Here is a 27,754-nt window from a genome sequence, read left to right as displayed (position 1 = left end):
GGAGGCGGAGCTGAGGGAGGCTCTGGGAGGCTCAGGAGGCGGAGGCGTGGGAGGCTCAGGAGGCGGAGCCGTGGGAGGCTCAGGAGGCGGAGCCGAGGGAGGCGGAACCATGGAAAGCTCTGGAGGTTCAGGGGGCGGAGCCGTGGGAGGCTCAGGAGGTGGAGCTGAGGGAGGCAGCGCCGTAGGCCTGGAGGGCTCTGGAGGTGGAGCCGAGGGAGGTGGCGCCGTAGGATGCTCTAGAGGCGGAGCCCTAGAAGGCTCTGGAGTCTCTGGGGGCAGAGCCATGGGAGGCACATGAGGTGGAGCCGAGAGAGGCGGAACCATGGAAAGCTCTGGAGGTTCAGGGGACGGAGCCATGGGAGGCTCTAGAGGCGAAGACCTGGAAGGCTCTGGAGGCGGAGCCGAGGGAGGTAGCACCGTAGGAGGCTCTAGAGGTGAAGACCTGGAAGGCTCTGGAGGCGGAGCCGAGGGAGATGGCACCGTAGGAGGCTCTAGAGGTGAAGACCTGGAAGGCTCTGGAGGCAGAGCCGTAGGAGGCTCGGGAGGCGGAGCCCTGGGAGGCTCGGGAGGCGGAGCCCTGGGAGGCTCGAGAGGCTTGAGAGGCGGAGCCCTGGAAGACTCGGGAGGCTGAGCCCTGGAAGGTTCAAGAGGCTCGGGAGGCGGAGCCCTGGGAGGCTCGGGAGGCGGAGCCCTGGGTGGCTCGGGAGGCGGAGCCCTGGGTGGCTCGGGAGACTTGAGAGGAGGAGCCCTGGGAGGCTCGAGAGGCGGAGCCCTGGAAGGCTCGAGAGGCGGAGCCCTGGAAGGCTCGAGAGGCGGAGCCCTGGAAGGCTCGAGATGCGCTGGCTCTGGGATGGTCGAGGCTACAGGCACTGGCTCACTGACGTTCGAGGCTACAGGCGCTGGCTCACTGACGTTCGAGGCTACAGGTGCTGGCTCATTGACGTTCGGGGCTGCAGGCATTGGCTGGTTGGCTGTGGTTAGAGCAGAGGCCTTTCTTCTCCTCCTCCTCCGGGCGGATGAAGTTGGTAGCGCTGGTTCGTTGACCACGGCAGGCGTGGAGGTTGGCTCACTCACCGTGGCTGACGAGGAAAGCCCAGAGGCGGGAGCTGGGATCAGGAGAGGTGGCTCCTCGGCAGCGAATTCCTCCAAGATGAGTCCCACATACTCCCACCAGGTGTAGTCTCCGGTAACTCCCACCATCGATGTTTTGGTAAGCCGAACCAGTACGCTACCTTCAGGACCTCGTCGTTCCAGCCAGAGTAACTGGCCACGCTGGAGAAAAAGTGGGTGAACTCCCGCACTGATAAGTCCGCCTCTGTCAGCTCTTTGAGAAATGCTGCTAGATCCATTGTGGGTCGATCGTTCTGTTATGATGTGCAGGTGAGCAGGAAGACAGACGAGGGGCGAGGATCTAAATGCAGCGATACTTTATTAGAATAATAGGGCAACACGAAAACACACGAACAAAGAAAACATCCACGATGGGAAACAGAAAACAAAAACACGTAAGAGTTAACAGACGGGGTAATATAGACGGGAAACAGGCATCCACATACATCAACGATCGACAGGGGAATGGAGAACAAACAGGGTTTATATACACTGGAGACATTATGATAACAAACTACAATCAGGTGAGCACAATGACACAGGGCTGGCAGTGATGAGGGCAGGGGATCATGGGAAGTGTAGTTCTTTTAACAAGAACAAGTGAAACCCAGGGCAGACAACAAGGGAATCGTGACAACATGCACCGTTGGAACCCATGATAAGAAAACCGTGCATGTCCATGTTTGCAAACAAATATCCATGTAAGTCCAATTCAAATATTGAACGTTCACTAACAGATGTGTATTGAAAGAATTCTGTTTATAGCATTAAAGGTGACTAATTACTTATTTTTTGGAGATATGTGCTTTTCATTAGACATTGACGGTTTGTTCCACAGAAAGCACCACTCACATTTTCTTCAGAAAATTTACATATCTAGTTTTACATAATACAGTTCTTTCAGAAAAAAATTAACTTCTCAGTTTTTTAATCGTATTATAAAACACTAATAAATATAAAAATATTCACACAACCCACTTTGCAATGTCAATAATGAACATGCACACTCTGGATCTGATGCTTGAAGTATCTGTGTCTTTTCTGTGCTGGTGTGGACTCATTTTACTTTCAGTAATCATATTTGTATCCTTTCTCTGTGTAGGTGCAGCTCAGAGCGGCGTAAGGAGAAGTCTCGCGATGCTGCACGCTTCAGGCGCAGTAAGGAGACAGAGGTGTTTTATGAGCTTGCACACCAGCTGCCCCTCCAACACAGCATCATCTCACACCTAGACAAAGCCTCCATCATGAGACTAGCCATCAGCTTCCTGCGCACACGCAAACTCCTCGGCTCAGGTACACAGACACACACACATACATGTTATAAGTCTGGACATAGACACAGCACACACAAACATACTAAATCACATCTGGGCAATCAAATGTGGGATCCTGCCAGGCACAATTGCAGCACAATTTATGTTTATCTGTTTCATTTACATATAGCACCAGTGAAAAGGGCTATTTCATTCCACTTGAATGCACATTGTTGAACAACAATTAAGTTTGACTTGAAAATGTATGATGAAGTATTGTAACAAAATACATCAGTCAAACGTTTGGATATACCAACAAAATCATTATTTTTGTTGGACCTTTTAGAATGAAAGTAGGCATAACATTTATAAAATAATTAAAATGAAAGTATGGGTATAATTTAGTGATCAAAAACAGGTTACTAAATCAAAAGGGTCCAATTATGATGTTACTAAACAATCTTATATTTCAGCTTCTTCAAAGTAGCTGCTTGTTTTGGTATTTTCAATTTTAGATTTGTAAAGAGTCATATGTAAGCACAATTTACAGTGCATTCAGAAAGTATTCAGACCCCTTAATATTTTCACATTTTGTTATGTTGCAGCCTTATACTAAAATGTAAAAAAAAAAAAAAAGTCTCCACAATCTACACTCCATACCCCATAAAGACCCCAAATTTAATGTATTTAAAAAATTTTAAAAAAATATCACATTGACATATATTCAGACCCCTAACTCAGTACTTAGTTGAAACACCTTTGACAGTGATTGCAGCCTCAAGTCTTTTTGGGTATGATGTGACAAGGTTTGCATACCTGGATTTGTGGATTTTCTGCCATTCTTCTCTGCAGATCCTCTCAAGCTCTGTCAAGTTGGATGGGGACCATCGGTGAACAGTCATTTTCAGGTCTCCCCAGATATGTTCGATTGGGTTCAGGTGCGGCATCTGGCTGGGCCACTCAAGGACATTCACATTGTGGCTGTGTGTTAGTTTCATTGTCCTGTTGGAAGGTGAAACTTAGGTCCAGCCTGAGGTCCTGAGCACTGTGGATCAGGTTTTCATTAAGGATATTTCTGTATTTTGCTGCATTCAGCTTTCCTTCAACACCGACCAGTCCCCCAGTCCCTGCCACTGAAAAACACTCCCACAGCATGATGCTACCACCAACATGCTTCATTGTTGGGATGGTATTGCTCAGGTGATGAGCTGTGCCTGGTTTCCTCCAGACATGATTCTTGCAGCTGAGGCCAAACAGTTCAATCTTCATTTTATCAGACCAGAGAATCTTGTTTCTCAAGTCTGGAAGTCCTTTAGGTGCTTTTTTAAGTCCAAGCTGGCTTTCATGTGTCTTGCACTGATAGCCCATTAAGCCCAGATCTGTGGAGTGTTGATTGATGGTGGTCCTTCTGCAAGTTTCTCCCATCTCCACACATGATCTCTGGTGACCATCGGATTCTTGGTCACCTCTCTTACCAAGACCCTTCTCCACCGATGCTCAGTTTAGCCGGACGACCAGCTCTAGGAAGAGTCTAGGTTGTTCCAAACTTCATCCATTTAAGAATTGTGGAGGCCAGTGTGCTCTTGGGAACCTTCAATGCAGCCAGATTTTTTTTGTAGCCTTCCCCAGATCTGTGCCTCGACACAATCCTGTCTCTGAGCTGTGCAGGCAGTTCCTTTGACCTCATGGCTGCGTTTTTGCTCTGATATGCATTTTCAGCTGTGAGACCTTATATGGACAGGTGTGTGCATTCCCAAATCATGTGCAATCAATGGAATTTGCCACAGGTGGACTCCAATCAAAATGTAGAAACATCGCAAAGATGATCCAGAGAAATGGGATACACCTGAGCTAAATTTCAAGTGTCTTAGCAAAGGGTTTGAATTCTAATGTCAATGTGATAGTTAATCTTTTTATTTTTAATAAATTTGCAAAATTTAAGTTATGAAAAATCTGGTTCCCTGTCTGTCGCTCACTTTGACGAAAGGGGACTTTCTTGAAGGCCTCAGTTACCTCTGAACTTGAGAAAAGGCCAATGAAAATTTAGCAGACAGAATTTGCATGTCCCTCCCCTGGACATACGGGTATAAAGGGAGGGAATCTTGCCTCTGTACATTCAGATTTCTTCTTCGGAGCCCAGCGGTTGTGCGATCAGCGAGCTGAGATCACTATTGTTCCAATCACCTCTGTAGAGCATTGCTGTTTGATCTACAGTGCATATTAGCGGCTTTCTCCTTCTATGCATGGCAGTGCAGCTTTGCCCCTGGCGCTTCAAAAGTATTTATATTTGTATATTTTCTCTAAAAGAGTATACACATTGTCGTTGAACGTCTTTTTAAAGATGTCTTTCCGCCTTTGTGTAGTTCCTGGATGTGACAGATATCTCTCCGCTTCTGACGGTCATAAGAGCTGCCTCGCGTGTCTGGGCTGTGATCACACGCAGGCAGCGTTTTATGAATGGTTCATGTTTTCAGTGCGAGAACATAACCATGGCCACGTTGTGGTCGTGGATATCTTTCCTCTTTTCCCTTCTTTCTTTTTTTTTCCGGAGGTGCATGACGAGTTGACAAAGCCGTAGAAGGGACCCTTTACTGCCCGAAACCGGCTTACTCACTCCACCGTTCTCACTACCCTCAATGGCGTAGTGGCCCCAAGCGGTCTCCGCCCAGCATGCCATGGCCCTACAAATCCACCAGGCCAAGGCACTTAAATGTCTGCACTTGAGTAGTCCTGTTCCTGATGTGCTGCAGGAACTGTGCTCGATGGCTGATCGTGCCCCCCGGGCCATGAAGGTCACAGCGCCGGCACTCGGACGGGCGATGCCCACACTCATGGTCCAGAAACATCATCTATGACTGAACCTGGTCGAGATGCAGGACCCCGACAAAGCCTGCTTTCTCAACCCCCCCGTCTCCCAGTTCAGCTTATTTGGCGTCAACGTTGAAGACTCCGCCCAGCAGTCTTCGGCATTGAGGAGGCAGACGGAGGTCATCTCCCACATCATGCCTCACCGCCATTACAGCGCAAGCCGTGCTCCATCTGCTTGCCGAGGGTGCCCCTCTGCGTCTTCTAAACAACAGGCAGCTCCGCTTCAACCTGGGCCCAACTCTCAGCCCCAGCGTAGAGCTGCCCGCAGGAAGCTGACGCCTCCGTCTCATGAACCACTACCCACTGTCCCAGAAGGCTCCCAAGCGTTCCTGAGATGAAAAATCCAAGGAGCGAGATGGCCGCTATGGAGTTGGTATCTGGGCCACTCCATCCCCCGGTGGAGGACCAGGAGGGAAACCTCTTGCTGCACCGGTACCCACATTGCCAGGAAAAAGAGAGCGGTTCCCTCACTCCTTTGGTCACTTAACTGGCGCCCCCACATGCCGTTCTCACGGCGGTCTGGTGCTAAGCACCTACAGTCACACCCTCAACTGTAGACTCCCGGCAGGCCGGTTCTGACGAGTCTAGAGGACGCCTCCATAGGACCTCCTCCTCAGTCACTTTCCCGCCCCCAGCTGGGTACACATAGCAAGGTAAGTGCTTTGTGTGTTTTTTTCTCAGCACAATTGTTTAGGGATGCAACTTTGCTCCCCGACATATTACCTGCTCCCCCCACTGAAAAGCCCCACCGGGTACATCATATGTGATCGTCCCCTTAGTGCCCCCCACTTGGAGCTTGGACGCATCGCTTACGCTTCCAATGCTTTGCGCAGCGCTATGGCTCACGTCCGACGGCCTAACATACTAGTACCAGGTCCAGCCCTTCGGCTCATCCCTATCCCCTCGCGTTTTTACGAAGGTCGCAGAGGCCGCCCTTGCCCCGCTCAGGGAAGTGGGGATCTGCGTACTCGACTCCCTCGATGACTGGCTGATTCTAGCTCACTCTCGAGAGTCTGTGCGCCCACAGGGACCAGGTGCTCAGGCACCTCAGCCATCTAGGGCTTCAAGTCAACGAGGAAAAGAGCAAGCTCTCCCCGGTTCAGAGCATCTCTTTTCTCCCCTCATGGGAGCTCTTCGTGGTCCTTTCAGGCCTTCAGAGACCCCCCTTCGAGCCGCTAGAATCAGTCGAGCTCAAAGCACTCTCCTTGAAGATGGCCCTCCTGATTGCGCTCGCTTCCATCAAGAGGGTTGGGGACCTGCAAACGTTCTCTGTCAGTGAAACTTGCCTGGAGTTTGGTCCGGCAGACACCCATGTTGTCATAAGACCGCAACCGGGCTACGTGCCCAAGGTTCCTACAACCCCCTTCAGGGACCAGGTAGTGAACCTGCAAGCAAAGCTGCCCTGGGAGGAGACAGACTCAGCCTTTTCGTTGCTTTGTCCGGTGTGTGCTTTGCGTACCTATGTGGACCGCACGCAGATCTTTAGATGTTCTGAGCAACTCTTTGTCTGCTTTGGTGGACAGCGGGAAGGGAATGCTGTCTCCAAACAGAGGCTCTCCCACTGGATCGTCGATGCCATCACACTGGCCTATAACACCGAGGCGTGCCCGCCCCTTGCGGGTTCGAGCACACTCGACGAGAAGTGTGGCATCCTGGTTGGCACTGGCCAACGGCACATCCCTAGCAGACATTTGCAGAGCAGCGGGCTGGGCAACACCCAATACCTACATGAGATTCTACAATCTCAGGGTTGAGTCAGTCTCGTCCCGTGTTCTCTCAGGTCCGAGCACGTAGAACTTGGGAATGCGGAACGTCTGACTGGGTGCTCCGCTTGCACATAGCGCCCTTCCCTTCCACTGAGGTGATCATGTGTGCTCTTTTCCCCCAGGAGAGTCTACTAGATTTGCGCTCCCTGCATGTTCTTCCTCCCTAGCCCTCTGGTCTGTGAATTCAGCGGAGGAATTCCCCAACCAGACCCACTATGAGTACTAAAATTACTCTGTATTGGAATATGTGCTCCACAAGATTGGCCCTTGTGGATTAATCCCCCTGTGTGTATTTCCCCCTACGGGTGGACCCGCGTCTCCCTTGGGCAGTCCCCACTGCCCCCCGGTCGCCGTGTTTGTAGCAACTCCTTCACTCAGCAGGTAGGATCTACCACCGCGGGGTCTTTTCCCCTGAAAAAATTGGAGTTGGAAAAGAACGCCTTCCCCAATGTGTTTGTTAGGTTTAAGATGGCCCCAGCCATTTTAACTCTATGCGAGAAACATGGAGAGAGAAAAGGCGCGGCTGGCGCGGCCTGCTCCCATGCTTGGCACGTCGCTTTGTTCCCCCCTTCGGGGTGCCGGGAACCTAAAAAGTTTATGACAATTTTATGGGGCGTTGGGGAAGGGTACGTGCAGTCTGACGCAGCCAGCTGCTTTGGCACGCAACTGCCTGCCCACACCTGCATCAGCAGCGCACGTACACCGTCCAACGCATGGCATGATTGAATAGGGACCCCTAGTGTTGCTTCACTCAACACAACTTCGAAGTGTGCGATGAAGTGTGTGTCCCTGATGGAGGGAACGAGACGTTGTGTGGCCACGACGCTGATTCGAGCCACTGCAATCGCCGAACCTTATTCTCGGTCCTCAGTGCAAAACTTGAATGTACAGAGGCATGATTCCCTCCCTTTATACCCGTATGTCCGGGGGAGGGACATGCAAATTATGTCTGCCAAATTTTCATTGGCCTTTTCTCAAGTTCAGAGGTAACTGAGGCCTTCTCGACACAAAGTCTTGTTCCCTCCATCAGGGAATGGAGGTTACAACAGTAGCCTAGATGTTTTTGCTTTATTATTATGGGGGTATGGAGTGTATATTGATGTGGGGAAAAAACATTTTAAAGCATTTTAGCATAAGGCTGCAACATAACATGGCATTGTGGTGGTGGCATAGTGGGCTAAAGCACTACACTGTTAAGCAGAAGGTTGTCGCTTCGATCAAACACCCACCACTATTGTGTCCTTGAGCAAGGCACTTAACTCCATGTTGCTCCGGGGGGATTGTCCCTGTAAAAAGGGCTCTGTAATTTGCCTTGGATAAAAGCGTCTGCCAAGTGCATAAATGTAAATCTAAATAACAAAATAAGAAAAAAATGGAGTCTGAATACTTTCTGAATGCACTGTATATTTGTCTATACAACTAATTTCAAGCATTTAAGCATAAACCTTTAAAATTTAAGAAACGTATATTCAGTCAAGTGTGTCCAAACTTATGACTTATAGTATAACAATTTAAGATTATTTTAATATATATATATATATATATATATATATATATATATATATATACTGTATATACACTCACCTAAAGGATTATTAGGAACACCTGTTCAATTTCTCATTAATGCAATTATCTAATCAACCAATCACATGGCAGTTGCTTTAATGCATTTAGGGGTGTGGTCCTGGTCAAGACAATCTCCTGAACTCCAAACTGAATGTCAGAATGGGAAAGAAAGGTGATTTAAGCAATTTTGAGCGTGGCATAGTTGTTGGTGCCAGACGGGCCGGTCTGAGTATTTCACAATCTGCTCAGTTACTGGGATTTTCACGCACAACCATTTCTAGGGTTTACAAAGAATGGTGAGAAAAGGGAAAAACATCCAGTATGTGGGCGAAAATGCCTTGTTGATGCTAGAGGTCAGAGGAGAATGGGCCGACTGATTCAAGCTGATAGAAGAGCAACTTTGCCTGAAATAACCACTCGTTACAACCGAGGTATGCAGCAAAGCATTTGTGAAGCCACAACACGCACAACCTTGAGGCGGATGGGCTACAAATAGGAAAAAGAGGCTACAATTTGCAAGAGCTCACCAAAATTGGACAGTTGAAGACTGGAAAAATGTAGCCTGGTCTGATGAGTCTCGATTTCTGTTGAGACATTCAGATGGTAGAGTCAGAATTTGGCGTAAACAGAATGAGAACATGGATCCAGCATGCCTTGTTACCACTGTGCAGGCTGGTGGTGGTGGTGTAATGGTGTGGGGGATGTTTTCTTGGCACACTTTAGGCCCCTTAGTGCCAATTGGGCATCGTTTAAATGCCACGGCCTACCTGAGCATTGTTTCTGACCATGTCCATCCCTTTATGGCCACCATGTACCCATCCTCTGATGGCTACTTCCAGCAGGATAATGCACCATGTCACAAAGCTCGAATCATTTCAAATTGGTTTCTTGAACATGACAATGAGTTCACTGTATTAAAATGGCCCCCACAGTCACCAGATCTCAACCCAATAGAGCATCTTTGGGATGTGGTGGAACGGGAACTTCGTGCCCTGGATGTGCATCCCACAAATCTCCATCAACTGCAAGATGATATCCTATCAATATGGGCCAACATTTCTAAAGAATGCTTTCAGCACCTTGTTGAATCAATGCCACGTAGAATTAATGCAGTTCTGAAGGCGAAAGTGGGTCAAACACAGTATTAGTAGGTGAGTGTATATATAAAATTATTATGCATATTAATTATTTAAATAATGCATGTATTATTTTATGTGAATAAAAAAAAACTCAAACCTATTATTGCAGAGATTTGTACCACTAATTTGACTATATATATATTATAGACTGCAACTTGATAAGTAAAGGTAATCAAATCAAGAGCCTCTGTTAGCAAAACATTACAGGTAGCCCATATGGCTGTGTTTGATGCCGTATCAAAATAAGAACCACCCTACAAATACACACTCTGATGATAATCAAATTGTAAAGCTCTAGTTTGATCTTTTATCTGGGTTCACCATCATTAGTATGACACTGTTATGAGGAAATGTTTTGGTTGTGATGTCAGACTGCATCAAAGTTATTGTTGTATTATACAAACGAGGCGGCGCTTCATGTAAGGATATAATTGTGTTAGTGAATATTGAACCTGCTGTTAACCATGTCTGGGTTCATTATTGTTTGCTGTAAGTGCTAATCTTATAAATCAAAGCCAGCACCTGTTGAATACAACATTTTAATAAACAACAAATTTAATAGATGTTATGTTAAAGGGGTTCAGTAAATGCAAACATTTAAATGTTGTTATCATTTACTCATCTTCATGTCGATCCCAACCATATGACTTTCTTTCTTCAGTGGAATAACATTTTTTATTGCTGGATTTTGACACATTTTCCACCCAATGAATGTGGATGGTGATTCAGGCTCTCAAGTTCTAAAAATGACATAAAAGTCCCCCTAAAGGTTCATCAAAGTATAGTCCATATAAAGTGTGCACTATATTGTCTTCTAAAGTCATAGCTATTGTCATGTTTTTTGTCACTCTTTCTCGATCAGTTTTACCATTGATAAACTGCTGAATATTCGGCAGAGCATGCCTGATCTAATTTTTTGCAGGCGTTTGATTATTCAGACATTTTATTAGACATCTTAGTTGGAGGTGCAGTGGTGCTCTACAAGCGACAATCTACAATACAAAAGACACACGCTAGGGAAGTGACCATCATGCTTGTGAAGCTTTGTCAATGCAGCTTTAGGACTCCACTGCCAAGTATTCATCTGGCAAATGTCCACTCCCTCAACAACAAAACAGACAAACTACTTCTTCTCACTCATACAAATAAGGACTTTTTTAACTTCGCTGCTCTGTGTTTCACGGAAACCTGGCTGAATTAAGCCATCCCGGACGTTTCATCTGCCAGACTTCCAGCTGTTCAGAGCATGGAATGCGAGAGTTGGTGGAACATGCTTTTACATCAATGAATGTTGGTGTACAGATTAGTCCTGTCCTAGTTTAGAAGTGCACTTTTTCAACTGTAAGCCTTTCTACTCACTGCAGGAGAAACCAGTTTTCAGCCAATGATCCTGAATATGTGTGGAAAGGCCTGAAAATCATCACCAAGTACAAAACACCTTACCCTCGTTCTGTAGACTCAATTAATGGCTGAAGAACTGAATGTGTTTTACTGCAGGTTTGAAAAGCCCAGTCTCACATCCCTCTCCCGCTCTGATCTTCACTTCCCACACACACCAACAGCTCCTGGAATCCCCCTCCTCCCCCTTTTGCTACTCAATCTGCACTTATGATCTGTGAGGAGGATGTGTGCCGGGTCTTTCAGAAACAAAAGACTAATAAAGCTTCAGGCCAAATGGTGTTTCACTTGTCTGTCTGAAAATCTGCATTGACCAACTGGCCCCCATCTTCACACACGTCTTCAATAGATCACTGAAGCAGTGTGAATTTCCCTGCTGCTTCAAATTGTCCACCATCATTCCGGCCCCCAAAAAAACCCAAATCACAGGACTTAATGACTACTGACCTGTCACTCTCACGTCTGTGGTCTTGAAGTCATTTGAGAGTCATAACTGTATCCCTTCTGGACCCCCTTCAGTTTGCTTAAAGAGCAAACAGGTCAATATGGGAGTGCATTATATCCTGCAAAACCTCAACAGACCTGGGACATATGCAAAGATCCTATTTGTGGACTTCAGTTCAGCTTTCATAACCATCATGCCTGATCTTCTCTCAACCAAACTGACCCAGCTTTCTGTGCCCACCCCAATCTGTCGATGGACCACCACCTTTCTGACATATAGACAGAACAGCTGGCTGTCTAGAACCTTGAGCTGAACATGCTCAAAACAGTGGAGATGATAGTGGTCTTCAGCTTCATAACAGCTTCACTGGTTATAAAAAGAGCAATCCAATATTCCTGATCTCTCAACTAAGGAAATAATTATGAGCATCTAAAATACTCTACAATTGAATCTCCTCTCTCGTGTAGATGCTCAGTATAAACAACACATCTGGTGCTGGCAGGGATTTCATGTATATATACAGTAATTTTATTTAAAAAATGCACCAGTTATAATTGCCATTAATAATAAATATATAAAAAGACAAAATTGCCTTTATTGTAGTGAGAGCTATAAGTGAGTGGTATGGTTACATTTGGTACAATTATCATATGCAAAAGCTTGCTTTGTAGGGTGTGTCCAAGATATTTGCACGCATGGTTATTTGCACAGTATTTCTTAGTAAATCACCTGCAATAGGCCCACAAAGTGCGCATGCAATTTGATCCTAGTGAATTGGATCTTAGTTAATAATTACCTATGTCTCTAAGAATTACTTAGTTGTCATGTATTATCTCATATTTGGCACCAAGTGAACCAGGACTGCCACTGCTGCCCCCTTAAAAAAAGGTGCATGACGCCCCTGTGCTTAGATACACGGTACAACAGAAAAGAATAGAGAAAGAGAGAGTGAAAGAGAGAGGGAGGGTGGGGATACAGACATTGAAAAGCAGTCCTGTCAGTTTGAGATGGCATATCAGATTGTGTTATCTTCAGGTCTACGAGCTCCATGCTGGGGGCATGATTGTTGCTTTCTTTAAGGCTGGCGCTTTCCATCTTGGGCCAGCCAAAACACAAGCCAACCCTGGCGCCACATTCATCCCTTCCTCCTCCTCCAAATATCACACTACCCACGCTGAGGGTGCATGGGAAACACCTTTTACATAAGATCCTCCATCCCCTATAAGCACTGATATATATTATTAGTATATTAACTAAATACAGTGGCCCAAATATAATATGGACACTTTAATATGTTTAAATGTATAAGCCACACTTAAATATGTTTTAATGTCTGCAGATTGAACAAAAAAATTATCAAACCATGTGGCATTCAAAACAAATGGTATTTTAAAGAAATGGAGCACAAATAGTTTTAAAGAAAAATATTTCAAGAAAATATATTTTGTAAGGTTTCAAGCTATAAAACAATAGATATATTGTTAAAATAGTATTCTGCCACTTTATTGTTGTGAGACATTATTGGAACATGTCCATTGGTAGTATGATGAACTACACCTGTGGATACTCTGCTAGGACACCTGTGTGAACTTGAGGAGAACTGACGTCATACATCCTCTAAAAATGCATTGGGATCAGCTGATTTGAAGTCATTGAAAAAATGGTTGAGAAAAGAAAAAATTGATAAAAGCATAATTTGTTGGCAAATGCTACTTTTTGATATTTTGTTATCTTTGCAATTACATTTTTACATTTTCAAATGTGACTTACATGTAAATGTGAGTGTCCATGTGCTTTTTAGGGGTCACTGTGTGCTTATGTAAAATTAGATAATTTTTATGCTGAAAACTATACGCATGAGCTGTTGCTGACGCATTTATCAGTGAAAGGCTTCAAGAGGCCATTTCCTTCAGTCCATTCTGTCCAAAGTTTTGAGGTCAGAGGTTTGTAGATTTACATGAAAATTGTGTCATAACAACTTTCTGTTATGACACAATAAACAAGTTATTGAGTACTTTTGTTGTTTTATTTTGTTATTTTATTTCTTTTTTTTTTTAATGAAATTTATTTTTTGACAGATAATTTTTCATGTTTAAGCACAAATAAAACAAATGTATATATTTTATACTTAGAAAAAATATCCTAATTCAAGATTTATTTTCTGAAAGCCAGTCTTTTGTCATGCACAGTTTTGTTATTGATTATTGAGCAAATACATACAAAAAACAAATGTGTTACATTAAAAGCTGTTGGGTTTGTTTTGGTAGGAAATGGTAGCAAATAACATGTTTTGTTTGTTTTGTTTTGTTTATGACCGGACAGACACATTTAGACAGGCCTTTGTGCATTATTTGCACATATTAATTTTTAGTTCTGTATTATGTAAGGCAACTACAAATAAGGTGGTCTGAAACATCTTCCTGAATGTAATTTTTATGGATGCAAGTGTTTCCAGATGTTCTTCATGACATGCAATATCAATATTAGAATGAAAATATAAGATCTCAGACTGTTATTCATCCCAATAGATGTCTATCTATCATATAAACAGATTCAATGGTTTCAATTTTATAGAAGATTAGTCATCTGGATGCCGTTTTATCTCAAAATGGTGCAAGACGTAACCTTAACTCTTGTGGGGCCAAAGTCTCTGGGCGCGGACCAGATCCAGTCCTGGGACCTCAGTCTAGGCCTTGAGAAAATTTCTTATCTGGAGGAAGCACACTGGAGCAATCACAGGCTTCCGACTCCCTGGTGTGGAGGCGCTCTGTTCTCCATGTCCGAATGCTCTCCGCCTCCCTCCTGAAGCTCTGCTAGATCTACTGTACTATTTTACCACAGTCTGGCACACCATTAAGATTTAAGTGCTGGTATTACCATTGTGTTTCAATGTTGTTCCTTTCAAACGGTCAGTTGACTTTATTATAGGGTATGATATATACTGGCCAATTAGAGACCACTAGTGAAAATGTTTTTGTTTTGCATTCTTTTCAATTTCAAAACAACATTTATAATAATAAATGACATTGTCATAATAGCAATATTTAATTTGACACATGGCATGATTTGAGAAGAAATAAAAACAACAGAAATTCAATGTGATTTTTAGACCCCACATATGCTACACTTTTTGTATGAGAAACACACATACAAAGGCTGTTTTACCGAGTATGTGTAATATACTCGGTAATAATATACCTTTATATTGTATATTTGCTTTGCTCTTTTGCTCATTTGTGTATGTTTCCAAACGTGCATATGATTTTCAGAGAAGCGTAACTGGTAAATATTGGCTTTGATTGCATAAGCCCCTCTCAAACGTTTGTCACAAATGTGGGTTTTGCACATACAAAGTAAAAGGTGGAGTTTGTCTCTTTAAACTGGCAGACTGTACATATTGAGTGGCATTGAAACAGCAGGGCATTGAAGCTGTTTGTGTGGGTTTATGTGGGTATTTGTTGTGCATGTTAGTATGTGTGTGTGTGAAGTGACAGAAGAGAGGTCAGTGTTGTTGCAGAGTAGCAGGATAAAGTTGCTGTTGTTTATTTTGGATATCAGCCAGGTACATAACAAGACGAGCGAGTGTGCACACACTCGCAAACCTATATGTATTCACAAACATATTATTATTATATTTAATCAGAATTTTTGCTTTATAAATATCTATACATTCTTTAAACAACATACATTTACTTTATGTGCATGTGATATTAAGATGTTTTCAGATAATATGTCTTATAATAAAGTTAATACTGACCAAAATATAGATTAAGAAAATGAGTTCTTGCAGTGTACACACACTCACAAACACACACATTGTAAAGGTTTTTGTTGTGTTTCAGGCTGTGTCAACACCACAGAGACAGGGGTAGACAGACTGATGGACACTTGGTATGTAAAGTCCCTGGGTGGATTCGTTACCGTGGTAACATCAGATGGAGACATGATCTTCTTATCGGAAAACATCAACAAATTCATGGGCCTCACACAGGTGAGCTTTGACACATACTGAATCAGAGCCCCAAACAATGGTCAATACATTCGGGACAGTTTTTGCCAAAACAGACAGATACTGAACTATAAGACCCTTTCACATGACTTAAAGACCCTTTGAAAATCTTTTGTGTTCTGTGGCATTTAGTCCATGTTTATTAGCTTTGAAGACATCTATGGCACTCTACTCCTAAAAGTCATCAAACTGAACTTTAATCAGATATACGCAATTTAAATTTACAGTCTTTCTCTTCTGGGTAAACGGACCAAAAATATTGTTGATTCATCATTCACTAGATTTTTGTCCAATCAGATTGTCTCTCATATGAAAATGCCCCCCACCCCCAAATACCACCTGCAATGGACTAGCAAGAAGCAACTCATGGTTGATGTAACTAAAAGGAGATATCTCTGTACAGGACACTGCCATTTCATGTCAAGTATTTTAACACAAAGTTGTTATAGATAGAGTCACAAAATTCCTCTGAATGTCATGCTTTGATGTTGTTTCGAATCAATGTGTCATGCAAATTGCCCAGTAATTGTTGACTGAGCTTCGAAAGGTCAGTCGAAAACAAGGACAGAGTTCAAAATAGTTTGAACTTTGAGCTTTGTTGAGTTATAACACTTGACCTGCGTGCAATTCAGGCACAATAGGGAATGCTGACCTGAGTCATGTGAAAGAGCCTTTAGTCCAGTTAGAATCTGTTGGGTCTGCTGTTTGTCTCTTTAGCATTTTTACATTTCCTTTGGGTTCACTTAATCACGGGCAGACTTTATGAACCACAGAACAAGCCTATTTCCTTTAAGCACTGGATAGGAGGAAGGATGTGTCACTTTATTTGTACAATTGCAGAAGCTTAGCCTCTGGCTCTTGGATTTATCTACTAGCTACAATTGCTTCCTTGCACTTGGCTGCTGTTTTTGGGAAACTATGGCCTGTCTATCAGATAGATTCTCATTACTAGAAGATCCATTATGCATGAAAACTGTCAAGAACATGTCCAGGTTGCATTTCATCCCAAAATCAAAAAGTAAGCTAAACTTAAGATACATTTAATTTAACTGAAAATATATATTTTTTCAAATTAACACATGAAACAAAAAAGCAAATCAAATATGCACAGAATCAACTTTTAACCCCCATTTTTCCCTTTCCCCCTACCAATGCCCAACCTCACCCTGACCCCCAAGAAACATCCCTGTGGTCAAAGAAAAAATATATATTTAAGCAATATCACATGAGCAAGATTGCGATATGGCCCTACTTCAGCACTGATTTAGGGCCATATAGCACGATTGCAAGTGTGATATTGCGTATATACAACAGTTCAATGAACAAGTACATTTAAAAGAATTACGGTCATAAAAACGCATTTGTGCATGGAACTACTTTCTTACGTGACCGATCAGAATCTGCCATTGCTAGTTCAAACTAAATGATGCATCCAAGCCTTTGTTAGTAATTCAAAAATGTCACTTCAGAAATAGTATCACAGCTTGTGCTGTTACTACCAAGTTATTGGATAAACAAGGATGGATGGATGTGTTTGTATGTGTGTGTGCGCGTGTGAGTGGCAGAATAAATCACATGGGTTTTGGAACATGTGAAAATGGTGTGGTGGTAGATCGTACCTGCTGAGAGGGAGGAGTTGCTACAAACACGGCAACCGGGGGGCAGTGGGGACTTCCCAAGGGAGATGTGGGTCCGCCCGTAGGGGGACCGTACGACGGAAAACACACACAGGGGATTAATCTACACAGGGGCCTGTCCTGTGGAGCACCTATTCCAGTACAGAGTAGTTTCAGTACCCGTAGTGGGTCTGGTCGGGGAATTCCTCCACTGAATTCACGGACCAGAGGGCTAGGGAGGAATAATCCAGGGAGCCAAGTTAGTGGGATCTCCTGGGATAAGAGTGCACATGATTGCCTCAGTGGAGGGGAAAGGCACTAGTTGCAAGTGGTACACCTGGTCAGTTGTTCCGCGTTACTGAGTTCTACCGGCTTGGACCTGAGAAAAAACGGGACGAGGCTGACTCAACCCTGAGATTGTAAAATCTCGTGAAGTTATTGGGTGTTGCCCAGCCCGCTGCTCTGCATATGTCTGCTAGGAAGGTGCCATTGGCCAGTGCCCACGAGGATGCCACACTTCTCGTTGAGTGTGTGAGAGGCCAATGCTATGGCATCAACAACCCAGTGGGAAAGCCTCTGTTTGGAGGCTGCGTTTCCTTTCCGCTGTCCACCAAAGCTGACAAAGAGCTGCTTAGAACATCTCAAGCTCTGTGTGCGGTCCATATATGTAAGCAAAGCATGCACCGGACACAGCAACGAAATGGCTGGATCTGCCTCCTCCCAGGGCAGAGCTTTCAGGTTCACTACTTGGTCCCTGAAGGGGGTCGTAGGAACCTTGGGAATGTAGCCTGTTCGCGGTATTAGGATGAGATGAGTGTCTGCCAGACCAAACTCCAGGCAGGTGTCACTGACGGAGAACGCTTGCAGGTCCCCAACCCTCTTGATGGAAGCGAGCCCAATCAGGAGGGCCGTCTTCAAGGAGAGGGCTTTGAGCTCGACTGATTCTAGCGGTTCGCAGGCGGGTCTCTGAAGACCCGAGAGAACCACTGAGAGATCCCAGGAGGGGAACAGATCCCGGGGAGGGTTCAACCTCCGGGTGCCTCTAAGGAAACTGATAATCAAGTCGTGCTTACCCAAGGACTTGCAGTCCACTGCTTCGTGGTGGGCCGCGATAGCGGCTACATACACCTTCAAGGCAGAGGGGGACAGCCTCCCCTCCAACCTCTCCTGCAGAAATGCGAGCACTGACCCTACTGCGCACCTCTGCGGATCTTCAAACCGGGAAGAACACCAATTTGCGAACGAGCGCCACTTTAGGGCAAAAAGCTCTGGCTTGGTTAATCATGTCTACGACGGCAGGTGGTAGGCCACTTAGATCTTCTGCATCCCGTCCAGGGGCCAGATATGGAGGTTCCAGTGGTCTGGGCGGGGATGCCAGAGGGTGCCCCGTCTATGAGAAAGAAGGTCCATCCTCAGGGGAATTCGCCAGGGAGGGGCTGTCGCGAGGAGCATGAGATCCAAAAACCAAGTCCGTGTGGGCCAGTAGGGGGCCACCAGAGTGACTTGTTCCTCGTCCTCCCTGACCTTGCACAGCACTCGTGCAAGAAGTCTCACTGGGGGAAATGCGTACCCAATCCCGTAGGAAGGAGGCGTGGCGCGGGGGAGTGGCTGAAGTGGCTTTCTCTCGTGAGGAAAGAAAGCCACGACCACATAGTTGCCATGGCTATGTTCTCTCACTGAGCACATGAACCATTCATAAAACACTGCCTGCATGTGATCGCAGCCCAGGCAAGCGAGGCAGCTCTTATGACCATCAGAAGCAGAGAGAAATTGACCGCATCCAGGAACTACACAGGGGCAGAAGGGCATCTTTATAAAGACGCGTCCTGAAAAGGACGTTCAACGGCAGCAGTGTATTGCTCTTTTAGAGAAAATAACTCTTTCAGCAGCGCTGTCGAAGCGCCCAGGGGTAAAGCTGCACTGCCGTGCAGAGAAGGAGAAAGCCGCTGATATGCACCGTAGATCCAACAGCATACACTCTGTAGAGATGAGTGGAACAGTAAGTGAATGCAGCTCGCTGATCACACAACCGCTTGGCTCCAAAGAAAAAATCTGAATGGACAGACGCATATTTCCCTCCCTTTATACCCGTATGTCCGTGGGCGGGGATGCAAATTCTGTCTGCCAATTCCTCATTGGCCTTTTCTCAAGTAGAGATGCGCGAGGCTCTCAAGAGAGACCCCTAGTCTTCGCAAGACACAACGTCGAAGTGAGCAACAGACGAGGAACATTCCTTCTTTTTGTGGGGTGCACCAACACATTCACATTCCACTTGGTGAGAGACAGTCCACTCATATTAACATTTGGCATTTTGACATGTAAGAAAAAATGTATTATGTGTCAAAAACAAGATTATAAAGACCACATTCCAACATTAGTGCAGCAATCAAAACCCGAACATCCCCCAGAACCAAACAAACAGAAAAATGAAAATCTAAAAAAGCATCTATAATGCAAACTCCAGCCAATATATGGAATAAGCACAAAGAGTGTGTAGATTCATCCATAAAACTGTCCCGAAGGTGTGACACCTTTAAAAAATAAACTCCAGCCGCTAGACAGAACCAACACAAAAAGAGCACGCAGAATCCTCAAACAGTCAAGCAAATGTTCAGTGAGCTGGTCCACTCGGCTGCAAATTGAGTGCAAACAAAAGACTTAATCACTCCAATGTCTTTGCAAGAAATACTCCACAAAACAAACCCCAGCCCAGAGGAGCAATATGCACAAAGAGCATGTAGATTAATCCACAAAACTGTCCTGAAGATGTGCCACTCTACAAAATAAACTCCAGTCGCTAGGCGGATCCAGAACAAAAAAAGCGCACAGAATCCTCAAACTGTCAAGCAAATGTTCATTGAGCCGGTTCCACTAGGATGCAACATGAGTACAACAAGATGACTTAATCACTCCATTGACTTTATGAAGGACATCCCTTGCTGTGGGCATGTGAATGTTTTAGGGGCATCTTTAGCATCTATTCTCAATTTGGCCAGAAATATCAGTGCAAAAGTGACCTTCCTTTGATGTAAAAGTTTCTTGCATTCCTTTAATCGATCGCGTTTCTCTCTTGTCGAATTCGCAAATTCTGGGAACAAGAAAATGCTGTAGTTCTACCAAGAAAGCCTTTCTTTACTCCTTGACTCGTGTAACACAAGATCTTTATCGGATGATCTCATAAATTTGGCCAGAATTTATCGGTGCCTGTATCTGAATCTCACCGGTTTGTCATTAAAAGTATTAAAACTAGCAAAGTGTACAGAGCTCACCGTTCACACGTCCGATCCTCGCATGCTCGTGGCTCTCCATTTGTATTTTATTTTATTTAAAGAAGTCATGTCATGCCATTTTTGTTATTTCAAAATGTTCCTTGAGGTTCACTTTTAATATTAATAAAGTTTGACCCTCTGTCAGAAACACTCAGTTTTGGTGCTGCCTTTCTTTAAGCCTCACTGTTATGATTTTCTCTCTGCACTTGACTTTCCTGCTCTCTCCTTTCCATCTCACTGCTCACCGCTGCTAGGCGGGGCTACAGGAGTGATAAGGTTAAGTAGGCGTTGATGTGTTATGGAGGCGGTCAGATGCAAATGTCTACCACAGTGTGACATCACAATGTGGAGGAAAGAGAGAGTGAGTCATTTTGGCAGCTTGGTTTCAACAAATGCTCTTTTTGTGGGAGGAAGAGGTTTAAAGTTCGGGTATGTTTATAGGACAATGATTGCTTATATGCAAAAGATAAAAAATGTGATTTGTCATGTCATGACCCCTTTAAGTTAAACTTAATATAATAATTAAAAAAATACATTGTTCTACCCCCACCCAATCATCTTTACCATAATGCCAAAGAACTCTAAACGAACACTGGTACTGTATATAAATAAAATAGTAAAGTACAAGAAAATCATGGTAGTGTTTGTTGTTCTATTGTTGTAGAATTTTTTTAATTATTTTATTAATGTAATTTTTGCTTTTTTTTACAGTAATAAGAATCTAATGAACATCATCATTGACAATAATGGGAAATATAAAATAAACTTAAAAGTAAGGCAGCTGGACATATTATTGTAAAGAGTACTGTATTTGGAGGAAAAATGTGCTTATTTGAAAAATAATGCAATCAAAACCATAACGGTCATATAAACAGATATTCAGATATGACATGTCTTTGTTTGTAGGTGGAATTAACGGGTCACAGCATTTTTGACTTCACCCACCCATGTGACCACGAGGAGATCCGTGAGAACCTCAGCTTCAAAACCGGTATGTCATGTCATTTCTTACAAAGCTATGAAATGATCACTAGTTCCACACTGTAGCCTCACAGTCTGATATGTAGACATGAGAAAAAAATGGAAACAAATAAACGAAACATGTTAGAGAATGCCAGAGAAAATCCAATTAACTTGATGTAGAGAAGGGAACATTGTGAGTGATATGTATTACAATTATCCAGAAATGTAAGAAAATATGTTTGTCTGCTAATCGCAGCATACAAGAGATGAGGTAATGATCTGAGATGTCATCGATATGTGGCAGAATTTCTATAGTATCACCATCAACTCCATGTGATAGAATTAAATGTAGAAAAATCTCATGGAGATGAGTTGGTCCTGTCACAATTTGTCTGACTTTGTCTGAGTTGAGAATATTGATCAATGCTAATCGCAAAAATCTAATTAAATGTAACCAGCCTTGCTCAACTCGCTCCGAGTGGGATTTGAACTGGCATGGGATGCGGGCATGCTAACGAGGAGGCTAATGGCTACTGCCTCTAGCATCAGTCGCTAGTGTGCCTCTTGAGGCCAGGGGTGTGATGTTTATATATACTGCACAACACATACCAGCTGGCTACCACTACACCCACCCCTCTAAACCTTGCTCTCAAATGGGTCACGGCACCACTGTAACATTCCTGCTCGACTCACTCAGAGCTGGATTCGAACTGGCGTCTCCAGCATGGGAGGCGTGTGCGCTAACGAGGAGGCTAAAGGCTAAAGCCTCTAGCATTAGTCGCTAGTGTGCCTCTTGAGGCCAGGGGAGTAAGGTTTATGCACACGTACCAGCTGGCTACCACTGTGTGTGTGTGTGTGTGTGTGTGAGCGTGTATTTATCACTTTGTGGGGACCAAATGTCCCCATAAGGATAGTAAAACCCGAATTTTTGACCTTGTGGGGACATTTTGTCGGTCTCCATGAGGAAAACAGCTTATAAATCATACTAAATTATGTTTTTTGAAAATGTAAAAATGCAGAAAGTTTTCTGTGAGGGGTTAGGTTTAGGGGTAGGTTTAGGGGATAGAATATAAAGTTTGTACAGTATAAAAACCATTATGTCTATGGAAAGTCCCTATAAAACATGGAAACCAAACATGTGTGTGTGTGTGTGTGTGTGTGTGTGTGTGTGTGTGTGTGTGTGTGTGTGCGTGTGTGTGTGAGTGTATTTATCACTTTGTGGGGACCAAATGTCCCCATAAGGATAGTAAAACCTGAAATTTTTGACCTTGTGGGGACATTTTGTCAGTCCCCATGAGGAAAACAGCTTATAAATCATACTAAATTATGTTTTTGAAAATGTAAAAATGCAGAAAGTTTTCTGTGAGGGTTAGGGGTAGGGTTAGGTTTAGGGGATAGAATATAAAGTTTGTACAGTATAAAAACCATTATGTCTATGGAAAGTCCCCATAAAACATGGAAACACAACATGTGTGTGTGTGTGTGTGTGTGTGTGTGTAAATCTGCAGGCATGGGGAAGAAAGTCAAGGATCTAAAAACAGAAAGAGATTTCTTTATGCGAATGAAATGCACAGTCACGAATCGTGGACGCACCGTCAACCTCAAGTCAGCCAGCTGGAAGGTGAAAACCTGTTCCTTATGATAAATACTGATCGAGAATAACACTTTATTTGTTCCTCATAAAGATAATGGTTGTTTTTGCAGGTCCTGCACTGCACAGGGCACTTAAAGGTTTATAAAGACTGCCCTGCGAATGTTCTGTGTGGTTTTAAAGAGCCGCCACTCACCTGTGTGGTCATGATGTGTGAGCCCATTCTCCATCCGTCAAACATCGACACACCTCTCGACAGCAAGACTTTCCTGAGTCGCCACAGCATGGACATGAAGTTTACTTACTGCGATGACAGGTACATCGTTACTTAAACAGACACAACACTATACTTGCAATAGTGTAATATATAAGTCAACAGGTCAAAGTATTAGGTGACACAATCTGGACTCATCATCTTGAAACATGAACACACATTCTTCTGCAGAAGACATCTGTTATTTGACATTTTCCATGAGTAGGATATAATAGACTTTGAAACTACTAAAATTGGGGGAAACTGCAAAGTATCGGTAACCTTTAGAAAAATGTACATTTTTCCACCTCAGGAGTACAGACTTAATATTGTATGAGCTGTTTCATTTTTCTATTTATTTTATAACATGTTTGCATAAAATGTTTAAATTTTTTCAACACTATTACCAAAATTATACATAAAATAATAATACATAAAAAGTAAATAAATAAAATGAATAAATAAAAAGGAAAGATATAGAATGTAATATAAAGATATACATTTTCTAGCGTTATTCTAGCAAGTCTCATCATTTTCTAGCAATACACATTAAAAAAAATATAAATTAATATGATAAGACCATTCAAAAACGGCTTGAGAATACAATGTATTGTTTACTACCATATTATTGATCATAACTCAATCATTGGCACACAGTTCACAGCAATCCATTTCACAAGTGAATTTGTCAATCAGTTGGAGATTTATTATGAGGGCATGTTTAAGGACCCGTTTTTTTTTTTTAGAAACAAGCCAGGGGTATACATAGTAGAGAGAGAGAGACACACATTACGGACATGTCCGTAAACTATCTCTTGCTCGTCGCACCATCGGCCATCGGCCTTTATCCCTCTCGGAGGCTTAATTAGCCTGATAAGGGACCGGGTGTGTATAATCACGACCCGGCCCCACCCTCCGCCCTGTCACATTACACTATAACATTTCCTCATGGAACTTACTGTCCCTTATACACATACACATTAATAAAGTTCAAAGTGTTCATCATCATGGTTTCTGTGATTGATGTCTACATTGATGTCACAAAGCACTAAACCTGTTTTCCTGCTGAAGAAGTCCAGCCTTGTAAAGCATGAAGAGATCTGGAGACACGTTATTTTAACAGAAATAAACAGCAGAAGTACACTCACCTAAAGGATTATTAGGAACACCTGTTCAATTTCTCATTAATGCAATTATCTAATCAACCAATCACATGGCAGTTGCTTCAATGCATTTAGGGGTGTGGTCCTGGTCAAGACAATCTCCTGAACTCCAAACTGAATGTCAGAATGGGAAAGAAAGGTGATTTAAGCAATTTTGAGCGTGGCATGGTTGTTGGTGCCAGACGGGCCGGTCTGAGTATTTCACAATCTGCTCAGTTACTGGGATTTTCACGCACAACCATTTCTAGGGTTTACAAAGAATGGTGAGAAAAGGGAAAAACATCCAGTATGTGGGCGAAAATGCCTTGTTGATGCTAGAGGTCAGAGGAGAATGGGCCGACTGATTCAAGCTGATAGAAGAGCAACTTTGCCTGAAATAACCACTCGTTACAACCGAGGTATGCAGCAAAGCATTTGTGAAGCCACAACACGCACAACCTTGAGGCGGATGGGCTACAACAGCAGAAGACCCCACCGGGTACCACTCATCTCCACTACAAATAGGAAAAAGAGGCTACAATTTGCAAGAGCTCACCAAAATTGGACAGTTGAAGACTGGAAAAATGTTGCCTGGTCTGATGAGTCTCGATTTCTGTTGAGACATTCAGATGGTAGAGTCAGAATTTGGCGTAAACAGAATGAGAACATGGATCCATCATGCCTTGTTACCACTGTGCAGGCTGGTGGTGGTGGTGTAATGGTGTGGGGATGTTTTCTTGGCACACTTTAGGTCCCTTAGTGCCAATTGGGCATCGTTTAAATGCCACGGCCTACCTGAGCATTGTTTCTGACCATGTCCATCCCTTTATGGCCACCATGTACCCATCCTCTGATGGCTACTTCCAGCAGGATAATGCACCATGTCACAAAGCTCGAATCATTTCAAATTGGTTTCTTGAACATGACAATGAGTTCACTGTACTAAAATGGCCCCCTCAGTCACCAGATCTCAACCCAATAGAGCATCTTTGGGACGTGGTGGAACGGGAGCTTCGTGCCCTGGATGTGCATCCCACAAATCTCCATCAACTGCAAGATGCTATCCTATCAATATGGGCCAACATTTCTAAAGAATGCTTTCAGCACCTTGTTGAATCAATGCCATGTAGAATTAAGGCAGTTCTGAAGGCGAAAGGGGGTCAAACACAGTATTAGTATGGTGTTCCTAATAATCCTTTAGGTGAGTGTATATGACGCATATGCTCTCTGATAGTACATTGCATTTAATACTGAGAAAAGACTTTATCTGTGCATATTAATTATTATAATACATTTTATACAGCAGTTCATCTGTTCCTCCAGTCCTCTAATTAGATTTAACATTAAGTGGTGTTTCAAGAGTGCCAATATTTCCTAGGACTACTCTGAAACTGTACGTATAAATCCAGTGTTGTTCCGGTGACACATAACAATGGATTTGGTTGATTGATTGAACAGCTTGCTTTGACCGTTGATTAAGCAACCTGCTTTAGCTTCTTTTGGAACTAATTTTATTGGAGAAGCAAAATTATTATATAAACATATCATATATTTATTGAGTTTCTTAGTCATATGTAATGAATCACAAATGTGTTTGAACCATGACAGAGTAGTTTAGCAGATATTTCATAAAAGCCAAGTAGTGCATGGTTCAATGGCAAATATACAGTAGATATCTGAAATCTGAAAGATCTGAAATATTTTTGTAGAAATGTAATCTTTGGACTGCGAAATTATAATGGACCATCAAGTAAAAAGTAATACATAGTACATCTCAATAATTTTCACAAAGTGTGCAAACTTTTTTCAAGGTTTTCAAAGTTATTTTTACAAGTATCATGAATTTGTTCAATTATCATTTATATTATGAGGGGGCCTAGGTAGCTCATCGAGTATTGAAACTGACTACCACCACTGGAGTCGCGAGTTTGAATCCAGGGCGTGCTGAGTGACTCCAGCAAGATCTCGTATGCAACCAAATTGGCCTGGTTGCTAGGAAGGGTAGAGTCACATGGGGTAACCTCCTCGTAGTCGCAATGAGGGGTTCTCACTCTCAATAGGGTGCGTGATAAGTTGTGAGCAGATCACGGAGAATAGCATGAGCCCCCACATGCTGTGAATTTCCACGGTGTCATGCACAGTGAGCCACGTGAAAAGATGCGCAGATTGACGTCTCAGAAGTGGAGGCAACTGAGACTTGTCCTCCGCCACCCAGATTGAGGTGAGTAACCACGCCACAATAAGAGCCTACTAAGCAGTGGTAATTAAAAAAATATTTATATTATGATTTTGTCTTTATACTAAGGGGTTATACAATTTTACACTTGACAACTGGACCTAAACTTTTTTATTATAAAAAGCAAATAATATGGTATAAAATGTGGGGGAAATTATATTTGAAACAACAAACTTATTAACTTCAACACACAGTCATTCTACAGGGTCTGTAGGGGTCCTCTCTGTGATATCAATTCATAATTTATGGTTTCCATGTAACATAAAGACAAAATAGCGCCCTGCATGTTGATTATACTGCACTGGCTTTGATTTGGTGGGCAGTTGTTTTATACATTTTTATAATATTTAAAAAATTTCTTCTTTATGATCTCAGAAAAATTACACCTCCAAGAAGTTTGAATTTCAGTTCAGAAAATGAAAACATGTTCATCATAGAAGTAATGTATTTAAGTAATTTGTCATATGAATTGCACTTTAATTTATTTTTGAATGAATTACGTCATTGACCCACATATGTGCTAGATAATGCCTGGCTTGATGGCCAAGTCTGTGTTAGGAATTGCATACAAGGGAAAGAATATTATGTTGAAGACAGGATTAGACTTGCTTAATGGAGGTGATAATTGCTTAAATGTTCAAATGTTCCATTTTGAGCTTTTGGATTGCATGCAAAGCTTCCTCAGAGAGCCCTGACCTTTGTTACTGGCAGAATAATAGAAAAGTAGAGTCATTTAACTTGTTCAAGTACCCATCCAGTGGTAATTATCATTATTATTATGTCAAAATTGCATTGCAATTCTGAGAAAATTGGTTACAAACATAGTTATTTTATTTCTGGAATGCAACACCAGTGGAAAGATTTTGAATTGGAGGCTGATGCCTTCATTATACATATTTTTGTATTTCAAAATAGCTTTTCATCTGTTTTCCTCATTTTACTTGACTTTTTATAGACATTTCTTTGTCAATGGCTCCAGTTCAACCCAGCCTCCACTCCGTGTGTGTGTGTGTGTGTGTGTGTGTGTGTGTGTGTGTGTGTGTGTGTGTGTGTGTGTGTGTGTGTGTGTGTGTGTGTGTGTGTGTGTGTGAGCATGTATTTATCACTTTGTGGGGACCAAATGTCCCCAT

General features: G+C 43.2%; 1 protein-coding gene across 2 annotated transcripts in view; it reads left to right on the top strand.

Moving 5' to 3' along the window:
- LOC127618243 (endothelial PAS domain-containing protein 1-like) overlaps positions 1–27,754 on the top strand; it is an 86,023-nt gene that overhangs the window by 38,422 nt on the left and 19,847 nt on the right. For both annotated transcript variants that reach the window (XM_052090598.1, XM_052090597.1), the window contains exons 2-6: positions 2,213–2,403; positions 15,388–15,536; positions 21,346–21,430; positions 22,911–23,023; positions 23,107–23,309. In XM_052090598.1, the coding sequence (XP_051946558.1) occupies positions 2,213–2,403; positions 15,388–15,536; positions 21,346–21,430; positions 22,911–23,023; positions 23,107–23,309 (741 nt within the window). The remainder of the gene's footprint in view (positions 1–2,212; positions 2,404–15,387; positions 15,537–21,345; positions 21,431–22,910; positions 23,024–23,106; positions 23,310–27,754) is intronic.

The sequence above is a fragment of the Xyrauchen texanus genome, chromosome 24 (genome assembly GCF_025860055.1).
Source record: "Xyrauchen texanus isolate HMW12.3.18 chromosome 24, RBS_HiC_50CHRs, whole genome shotgun sequence".
Lineage (NCBI taxonomy): Eukaryota > Metazoa > Chordata > Actinopteri > Cypriniformes > Catostomidae > Xyrauchen > Xyrauchen texanus.
This window is presented reverse-complemented; position numbering and strand designations above follow the sequence as displayed.